This window comes from Anoplopoma fimbria, chromosome 2 (genome assembly GCF_027596085.1).
Source record: "Anoplopoma fimbria isolate UVic2021 breed Golden Eagle Sablefish chromosome 2, Afim_UVic_2022, whole genome shotgun sequence".
NCBI lineage: Eukaryota > Metazoa > Chordata > Actinopteri > Perciformes > Anoplopomatidae > Anoplopoma > Anoplopoma fimbria.
In genome coordinates, this window is record NC_072450.1 from 14,230,054 (window position 1) to 14,240,356 (window position 10,303).

At 41.8% G+C, this 10,303-nt stretch overlaps 1 protein-coding gene across 1 annotated transcript in view; it reads right to left on the reverse strand.

Moving 5' to 3' along the window:
- Positions 1-3,539: 3,539 nt before the first annotated feature.
- kctd3 (potassium channel tetramerization domain containing 3) overlaps positions 3,540-10,303 on the reverse strand; it is a 10,902-nt gene continuing 4,138 nt past the window's right edge. Inside the window, exons 6-19 of the mRNA XM_054614228.1 lie at positions 10,221-10,301; positions 9,944-10,102; positions 9,129-9,219; positions 8,480-8,670; positions 7,860-7,975; positions 7,510-7,597; positions 7,138-7,254; positions 6,766-6,936; positions 6,513-6,668; positions 6,016-6,112; positions 5,628-5,821; positions 5,308-5,446; positions 5,011-5,133; positions 3,540-4,327 (exon numbers count right to left, since the gene is read on the reverse strand). Coding sequence (XP_054470203.1) covers positions 3,751-4,327; positions 5,011-5,133; positions 5,308-5,446; positions 5,628-5,821; positions 6,016-6,112; positions 6,513-6,668; positions 6,766-6,936; positions 7,138-7,254; positions 7,510-7,597; positions 7,860-7,975; positions 8,480-8,670; positions 9,129-9,219; positions 9,944-10,102; positions 10,221-10,301 — 2,300 coding nt within the window. The 3' untranslated portion in view covers positions 3,540-3,750. The remainder of the gene's footprint in view (positions 4,328-5,010; positions 5,134-5,307; positions 5,447-5,627; positions 5,822-6,015; positions 6,113-6,512; positions 6,669-6,765; positions 6,937-7,137; positions 7,255-7,509; positions 7,598-7,859; positions 7,976-8,479; positions 8,671-9,128; positions 9,220-9,943; positions 10,103-10,220; positions 10,302-10,303) is intronic.

Consider the following 10,303-nt stretch of genomic DNA (forward strand, 5'->3'; position numbering starts at 1 on the left):
GACAGTATGGCCCTGAGCTACAAACACACACACACACACACACACACACACACACACAGGGTTTTATTAAACTCATAAATCACGATGACGACAGACGGCGTCTCAGAGAGGAGACTTTCTGAACGGGAAGGTTAGTGAAATTAAAGCGCTGGGGACACACACACACACACACACACACACACACACACACACACACACACACACACACACACACACACACACACACACACACACACACACACACACACCTCTGTGACGCTCAAACAAAACTAAAATTGTGCTCCTTGGCAGGTTATCCACACAAACCATGTTCTGAAAACTAAAAGCTGTTATTGGCAGCCTTTAGTTTCAGTCTGTCTTATTCTGAGTTTAGTTTTAAAGGTGAAAACCGTGAATAAAGTTTGAACTGCTTTAACTTTTAAATCATCAACATTGAGCGTTGATGCTTTTTTTCTTTTTTTTTTTTATAAATCATCTTGTCAAAGTTCTTGTCATCCCACACACTTGTGATTTTCATAGATAAAATATACTTTCCAGTTTTGTAATAATCTTCTGAAAATAAAGGAAACATTTCCACTTTTTGAGAGGTTTTAGTGAACACAGTTGTAGTTTAAATTGCATGAATATTGAGGCTCTGAAATGGTCAATGTTACATCATGTCTGATGATGGGTCAGCACTGTGAATGACATTACAACATAATGCAGTGTTGCTCACATACACAATGTTAAACAACGACGTACAGGGCAGTTAAACAAACAGATATTCCTTTTAGCTCGCTAGAATCTGGCTGTAATATAATGTAAACGTAGCCAGAGAGGGACGACGGATAAGGACAGACAGATCTTCAGAGGACAGACGGACAGTTATGTGCTGAAATACACTTTAAACTTTATATATTTTTTATATAAAATAAACACTAGCAATATACTTTAATATTAGTCTGAATAGTGCAAGTGCAAATGCAGTTAGGTCCAAAAGCATGGTAATATCAATATAGGCATGATACGATTATCGACAATATGCAATGACAACAGTGTAAGTATCGACACACAATAACACACATCAATGCATCCACATTAGGATTTTGTTTTGAATATGTATGTCTACTTTTCAGACAGTTAATAAGTGTATCAAAATGTACATCTTTGTACAGACAGGGACCACATGGTCAGTTCATCCGTTAATGTTGAAGTGATAAGCAATGTGCTAAAAAGACATGAAAGAATATATATAGCTGCTGGATTTGGCAAATTATAATTAACATTTTAGGACATTCTTAGTAGTTATATTTGCCATTTTCTTTACAGTCACAAATTTTTACAAAAAAGGTACCGTAGATCAAGAGCTGGCCTGATTTCTTGTCTTTCAGCTAGTGAAAACCTCACAGGGGATCTGATGTGTTCAAGCAGTAAAGAAGCAGGTTCAGCTCATAAAATGACTAATTAAGGTTGCTGCCATTTCACTTTCAGCTGTCCTTTAAGACCTTCAAATTATATCATCAACAAGATGGACTTTCTAGTCTTCGTCTAGATTATGTACAATTTACAATAGATAAGAATCTGAATTTCGTTTCCAGTGACCACTCATAAAATCAGATTTGACCTGGTTGAACTCTATCATGACTCAGTTTTACCCAAAGCCAGAGCGGACAGGTCCGTACGTGGCACCACAGTCTTCACAAGCCTTTGGTCAAAATCCTTTTCAATGAAAACACACGAACAGGCTGATAACCGTCAAACAAGTTAAATAAGGCACTGCAACAGTCATCCAAAACAAAACAAGACACAAACAAAACCTGGTTCAACTGGGGAGTAAAGTGATGTAGTGTACCAGGTCCTTGTATTGAGTTGAGTGTAGTTATATTGTGATACTGTAAAAAAATAAAATATAAATAATAATAATTAGTGTGATCTTAAACAGGCACCACTGTGAAAACAGACTGAATTTAGTTTGTCTCTTTCTAGCTGTCTAAACAGTGAATCAGTTTTAGACATTGAGGAAAAGGTTTTATACAATAATAATATAATTTCAATTATGAGTTGTTGTATATTTGATTTCCGGTCACTGTAAGTCTAGCTATGATCTTTTTTATGGATCATGGGAAAAAATAAAAAAACATAAAGCTTTTGTCAAACTGTTAACTTCCAGCTATGTGCCACTACTTTTTCAAACTCACATTTACAAATGTTTTATGAAATTTCCTCAAATTGCTGCGATGGATTAGATAGCAGACATTTTGGCTCGTCACAGCAGTAAAAGCACAGGTGTAATTGATTGACATTAAATACGTCTGCATTCCATTTCGGTGAGCTAGTTTCAGGGTCCAGGTTTTGTGCATGCTGGCTCGCTGTCATTACTTACTGGGACCCTTGATGGAAACAAGCATCACTAATGAAATCAGTTTCACCTTTGTTTCCTGTTCGCCTACGACAAGTCAAAATGTCTGAAGACACTTTGCACACATGTTGCACCCAACAGACCATTTTTTTTTCAGCTTTGTTATGGAGCGGCGAGGCTGTTATGCTACAGTATACGTTAATAATGCAAATGGCCTGGAACTCGTTAAGGTGAAGCCAGCTGCTGCTTTTGGTGTCATTGCTTCAACAGTAATAAAACATTGTGTCCCTGGCTGCAGCAGAATGTGGACACAGGTCAGCACAGGTCAGGGTTCAAGTAGCTGCCAAGGTTCTGGCTAGGGCAAGACAAAATTCACTGAACGACAGATTGCGCATATTGTCAGAGATACTTCACATTATTGTTACTTTTTGAAAAGGGCCTAATCCTTTTGATGAATCTGAAATTCTGATATGTAAATGTAACTGACACAAATAGAGAACATCTTCTGAAATGTAAGTACTTGCATCTTTTTTTGGTTTTATATCTTTGTTAAATGAATACCTTTGTTATGGATATTTTTTGATAAGGTTTTGATAATGAAAGTAATTGTTAGTTGTTAGCTTTCTGTTCAAAAGCCGATGTATGAGTAAGCTTGAATGATTCACGTCAGGTTCAGAACAAACTAATTCCTATCGGACTGTACGTCAATAAAACAGTTATTATAAGTTATATTTTATAAAAGTACAAACTGTGCTTTTGTAAATTCCATTTTGCTTTCAATTATCCATTTAAGGGGTCTCAGAAGATAAAGCTCCTGTTAGATAGATTAACCCTCATTCTATTACTAGTACTGTGCTTGTTTTTCTTTCATTTTAAGTCGCCTGAACCTTGATGAGTTAATGATTCAAGCTTTACATCAGTGGCTTAACACTTGACAATACCTGGCCAAACATACAGTTACTGTCACCCATCATCTGTTACACCAACAGACACTGAGAACAGTAGGAGCTCCAGTTGTGCCCAGCGGATTTTACAAGTGTGATAAAACTTGAAATCCTTTAAAAGATCAAAAAATGAAATCTTTCCCTGGTTGAGATGGCATGCAATTGGCGTTGGGATGTTGTAACTGCTCCGTCGTGTCAGATGAATTCTGTAGTTAAAAGTATGACACCAATGAGTTCCACTGATTTTAAAACAAAGGTGTATGGTTGAAATAAAAGTTTTTCAGCGTAGAGACCAAAGGACACCTGTCCAAAACAACAAGGTCCTTCATCATGAACCACATGTCAAAAAGCCACATTCCTCCTCTGCTGTGATACCAAGAACTCATCTCCCACATGTTCCTATGAGACTCGTCTACAAGGTGATTATTCTGATTGGGAGTAAAAAAAGAAAAAGGCTGGTGAGCACCGTCACAGGCTGCTGTCCTGATTGGACGTCTCGGGGGCCAGCTTCCTGTGTCGTGGTGAGGTGCATGAAGACAGTTTGGTTGGGGAGGGTGAGGCGTTGGAAGATGAGTCGCTGCCACCCCCTTCAGATCCAGAGGGGAGGGAGGTGAGGTGGGGGACTGGGGGAGCCCTCTTTCTCCCCAGAAAGCCTCCTTCTAGTACTCCCCTCTTCTTCACACCTCCCTCCACCTTCCCTCCCTCCCCCCCTGATCCCTCTCCCTCCTCTTGTTGTGGGAGCACCTTCCGCCTGACATCGCCTCCGGGATTCGGGCTGTCAGGAGGTTGTCGCTGAGACTCTTGACCGCCTTCTGTCTTCACCCCGGACGCACCGGCGGTCGTCATGGCTCCCATTATTGTGTTGGGGCTGGAACTGGCTGTTCGGCAAGCCCAGAACTCCATAGCCGAGGCTCTCCTCTCGCTGTCATCAGGCCCGAAGTCACAAAGCGACCGACGGATATCAAGCGTGTGGCCGGGGCCCTGTGTGCTCTGCTGACCTGTGCTGTCCAGGATACCTCGACTCAGGCTGAAGTTCTGGAAGTCTCTGTTGAAAGACAGACAGATGGAGTCAGTTACAGGTGAATGGATACATGAACAAAATGCAGACAAGGATAACTCAGCATGCATGCAAATAGTATATTAGATTACTAACAGAATGACACACAGAGAGGCTGTATTTCAAAACCAGGTTTGAAAGGTCCTCACTCCTTGTTCTGGAGAGCCGCAGCACTGCTTATGTTCAATATCTCCCTGCTCTGTCCACGCCTGATCACTTCTTCCTTGGCTTAACACACTAGATCCCACTGATCAGGTGTGAGTAGAGTGTGGAAAGTCAAAAATGTCTAGGGCTCTACATGACGAGGAGCACCACTGTTGTGGTGAAGTCATCCAAATTCCCCAAATGATCCTCACTTACCTCTCATGGTTTTGAGATATGCATTATGAGAGGGGGAGGCAGACTTTTATATTTGCATCGGGGATGCTTGGTGCTAAACATTGTCAAAGGTGCTGGGCATTGTTTCCCTGTTGTCAGTTTTTTATGTTAATATGCCAATCATGTGATCTGCGCAGAGAATTCACAAGTGTGTTGCTGCTTTTTACATTCTTCCTGATGCAGATAAAAAAAATGCAATAGAGGAATGCACTACTGGTTTTTGATTTGCTTTTTGTAATGTCGGTGAAGCGACCCTTTAATGAATTGTCGATGTAAGACAAATACTATTTCACCTGTAACTGTGGAAGGACTCGGTTCGCCGAGCACGGGCCAGCAGGGGGCTCTCTCTGTAGGGTCGCACAGCTCCGTAAGTAGGCTGGCTCTCAGAAATGGGCTCCTGAGCCTGGAGCTGAAGACTGAAGGAAACAAAAGAGGGAGACAGATAAGAGCTCTAACCTTTCACAAAGTGCATATGGTTACAGGGGATGTTATTTATTGTTTTACGCTTGTGAGACAGTTCCATTTTGTGTATAAATGTGCGTGTCCATTTATGTCTTTAATGTGGTGTGTGTGAGAACTGTCTCTCTAACCTCGAGCAGGACTCTCTGAGGCGTGTGTGGTGCAGCACTGAGGGGGCGGGGCTAATATTTGGTGTAGCACAGCGAGAGGTGCTCAGATCGCACTGGTCCAACAGCTGCAGTAGCTCCTCCTCTGTAGGCCCACCTGCATCTGTCAAACACAAGAGCAGCTTCAGAACACACACACATACAGTATGTCATCAAAATAAGTAATTGCAATTAAACCTGGAAATAGTAGATCGATGTTTATTCAGAATATTAGATACACACAATGTTGCTGTCTACTGCTCGATGTCTCTCTCTTTCACTCAGCCTCCCATCTATCTCCTCACCATCTCTTTTCCTCTCCTCTCCTTTATTAGCATTGTCCATGGCGGTGGTCAGGTCCCACATTTGGATGCTGCCGTTGCCATGACCAGTGAACAGATAGCGCCGAGGTCGCGACCCCATCCGGCTCGAACCCTCACACTCCCGCACCATAAAGCAAGAGATGGTGGTCACATCCACTGACTGCACTTCACAGATCCTAACAAACACACACAAACACACGAACATGTAGAAGGGTCAAACCGAAGTATCAGTTTTATCACAATAGAAAAGAAAGCAACTTAGTGACATGACGCATCCTTCCTCCTCCCAGTTTATGACAATAAAAGACAAAGTTAGATAAAAGTCAGATGAGCAAAGGTGAAAGAGAAAGACAGATGGTGAATATGATACCTCTTTCCAGTAGATGAGAGCCTTACAAACAGTTTGTTGGTGATGGGGATCACCTTCTGTATGAAAACCTGCTGATCGTCTCTCTCTCCAAATGGACCTGAGAGCAGAAAACACAAAACGTCTTTACCTGCACACCATGCTGCAATCTTAGATTCAACAAAACATTTGGGCTAGATTTGTCTTTAGTAAGCGATGTGTCCAGTTTTGTGTCTCTTTAAGGCTGATAGACTGGGAGCTGTTTAATTCATGTTGCCAGTAGTTAGTGCGTGTCAAGGCTGTCAACACACATATTAGTATCTGCACAGAGAGTACCTGATATCTACTGAATTTCAATTCAAAGATAAGATCCACCCATTATTACTAATGTCAATCCCAAACCTGCACCTCTTTTCCAAGGACAATATCAGACAATGCTTCTCTTTCTCCTTTTAAATGCATCTATCCTCCCCTGTATTAATCAATATTGCCTTCATCTCTTCTCTTTCTAACTCTCTCACCAATATCATTCCCAGAGCAATAGCTCCCATGGCTCTCCGTCTCCTCCAGGGACAGTATTTTGAAGGAAGCCAGAGGGGTGGAGCCTGGCTGGGTGGAGATCATCCCTCTGAACCGGGTCACCGTCCACGTTCGAACATGGTTGTTGTCCGCACACACTGACACAGGAAGCAAAACACAAGATATATATTAGGCAGCAGTCCCGCAGGCAGTGTGGCCTGGGCGTTATCCTCCTACCTGTGACGCCTTCCTCACCTGATACCAGATGTTTCTCAGACAACATAATCTTTGTCACCGGGCTCCTGTGCACAGTGAATGTCTGAAAGAGCTGGGGGCCCGATCCCACTGTTTCCGGGTGTTGCACGATCACTCTCACTGCACCGCTGCTAGTCCCATAGGCTATCTCTATCCAGTTCCCACTCACACCTGGGGAGTGGAGAGGGGAGGGGAGTAGAGGAGGGGGGGGCACATACACACAGACAGAACGTTTTTAGTGTCATTTCAGTAACTGTGACTTATGTTACATTTTAGCTGAAACAACATGAAAAGGAAAAAAAAACAGACAAGCATATGCAGGAATAACATTTTTCTTCTCTATTTTTTGAGGATAAAAACTGGTGCACTGACTGGTTTTAGGTGTGAGGTAGACAGACAGCGCAGTGATGGCATCATTTGAAGGGTCATGATAAAGCTCTGTCACTAGAAGATCATTATCCTTCATCCTCAGTGGAAACTTCTGCATGTCTGAAAAAGAAGAAGTCAAATGTTCATGTGAAATCTTGATCCCGTATCCATCTATGCATTGACTCATCATTAAGATAAAAAAAATGATGTTGGTGAAAAACTAATTTATTTAAAGCATATTATAGGCGACAATCAGACAATCAGACAAAGTCACGTCATTAACTTCACAAACCAATCCAATAAATTGAGTGGCAGACAAAAGATAGGAATCCCTACTATGTGAACACGTTTGTGTTTGTGTAAAGATGTGTGTACCTATGTAGTAGATGGACCCATTGTTGCAGCCCAGTAGCAGGAAGGATCCTGCCGTGTCACAACTGGTAATCGGAACCACATCTTGAACCTAGAACATATACACACAAAAAGTAAACTCACAATCAGTGCTTTGTTATTCTATGAAGTCACAGTCCCTCAGTTGAACGCACACATACTTAACATACTTTAATGAATGGTATAATTTAGAATGAATACACACTCACTGAGGCCCCATAACCTTAATGTAATGCTTACTCGCTCAGTAAAACAGTAAAACACTCACCACTCCTCGACCCTATCTCTACGTCTCACCTATACAAACACAAACACACACCTACATCTACACTTACCTGCCAGTGCTGTGTGACGGCATTCCACACCCCGACCTTTCCTGTATGGCTTGTAGCCACTAGCTGGCTCCCAATGAAGAAGAGATCATCGACAGGTACACCGAGACTGAATATACCTGAGGTGGTGGGGAGAGGAAGGAGATAATGTGAGTTTGTGGGGTTGTGGGGAAATTCAGGGGAGAGTGAAGGCTGAGTCACAGAGATGGCAGGAAGTCTAAGGGGGTCACAAATCAGCAAGGTGATCAGCAGACACAAGCATACAGAAACGCATCCCAAATCACATACTTTTTTAAAAAACATTAAGCATGTTCTGCAGCTGCCCTTAAAAGCTACTTACTGTTCCATGTAGTATGCATTCAATTGGGACATTCTATTCCTTATAACTATACACCTTGAACTTTGACCCCTCTTCTTCATATATCCACTGTGCAGAGGATTGTGGGTCTGAAAAGCCAGAAAAGCATGCTGGCTTGCATACATCAAAATGCCCCCATATGCAGTAGGACATCTTGGTATTTTTTGAATACTGCATTTGACATATTATGTATTGGGGCATACTAGATCTTTTTCTGGAATACTAAAAATACTATGATGAGTAAGCGGATTCAAATTCTGTTTACCTATCTCATTTCCACTGCCTCCATCTTGGATGCTCCAGAGGATGATGCTGCTCTCAGAGGAGGCGGCCACCATCTTGTCCTTGTCTCCATGCGGGCCACCCACCACCTTGGCATTAAGTGCAATGCGTTCAATGGTCCAGTCAAGGTAGGGGGACGTAAACACCTGCTGCCATCCAGAAGATTCCTTTATCCTGTAGCAAAATCACACACACAGACAAACATTTACATTTGCTTTCATTCTTACACCAAAGAAATAGCCATAGTACAGTGTTTTATACTTTAAATGACATGGACACAGATGAACCCATAGGCCTGCTTTGTAAAAGTTAGACATAGGTAGGATGAAAAAAGTCAGCTTTCATTACCACCTTTCTCAAAAGCTTGTAAAACAACCAATATAAACCAAATTACATTTTGCTCTCAGCTTGCCTGCTTGTTTTAATGCAGATAAACAGTTTTCTAATTTGACTGCACATGTATAGAGCCAAAGATGACAGCATGTGTACAGGTATAAAAGCATTTAGTGAGAAATGTGAGACACAACAGCTAATGACTCCATCTTCCCATCATAAATAATTGAATGTCTCCCCCTTATGAACTATAGAGTGGATGAGAAACGTTTTAACCAACCATGTTGTGGCAGTATTACCTGTAGCAGATGACAAAGTGTGCGTAAGCTGCTACAATCCAGTTGTGGTGTCCCGCTATAATCAGCACCTTCCTGGGGTCAACCACAGGACCTGCACACACACACACACAAAATAAAATTAAACACACCACTTTCGTAGCCTGTCAGACTGAATGTCCCTTTTGTTTCCACTGCAATATTTTTCTTTATCTGAATTGCTGAATTAAATGGTAATGTTGTCAGTGATTCAAAGGTCTAGAACGAGGCAAGAATCAGTGATGTTTACTTTAAATGTTTGCATGACATAAAATACCCATCCATAATCCTTATGCATTAGTCCAGAGCGCTTAGTTCATTGTAGCTAACTATACTCTCTGATGTCATCCTTAACAAAGAGTAGGCCGATGGGAAACTAGGTTACCTCAGTCAGCGCACTAAAAAGGATGTGTCAGGTCACATTAGCTCCAGCATTAATGTGCACTCACAAAGACACATGCACATGTGGACAAGCATAAACAGGACATAAACTGTACTCTCTTATTGTCATGTTCATGTGACACACATGAACATGTGAAAACAGACAAAGTCAGACATGCGCAGTATGAAGTGTAGCAGGGTCACTGTCAAAATAAGAGACATTGCTACCTTTCCTGCTTGCTCCTTTATGCTAAAATGAAGCAGGATTTCTGGCACTTTACCACAATAGCTGTAGGCATATATATATATTATTTATATATATATATATATATATATATATATATATAATCTAGAGATTATCACCATTATTGATCTCTTACATTTAGACACACTTCCTAAGGCTTTCCCAGGTTTCTCACCTAGTTTGTGGTTGTTGTCTGTTCCAGGTGAGCCAGTGAGAGAAGGGTGAGGAGGGGGACCCACACGGGTGAAGCCCTCTGCTCCAATTGGACCCGGTCGCTCATCAGAGGAGGGGCCAGAGGCTGCTAAGGAAGGGCTTGATTTACGGGCAGGGATGGCTGTCAAGAAATATTATACAGACATTTATAATTAGAAATTTGTGATTTGTGTTTTTAATGAATTCTGTTTACTGTATTTTCATTTCATATTCTGAATCACACAGTTTCAAGTTTTTACCTGGTGGCGGCAGGTAACCATGGAAGAGAACGCTACCACACGATGAGCGGTCCAGTTCCTCACACAGCAGCAGGCGACGCACT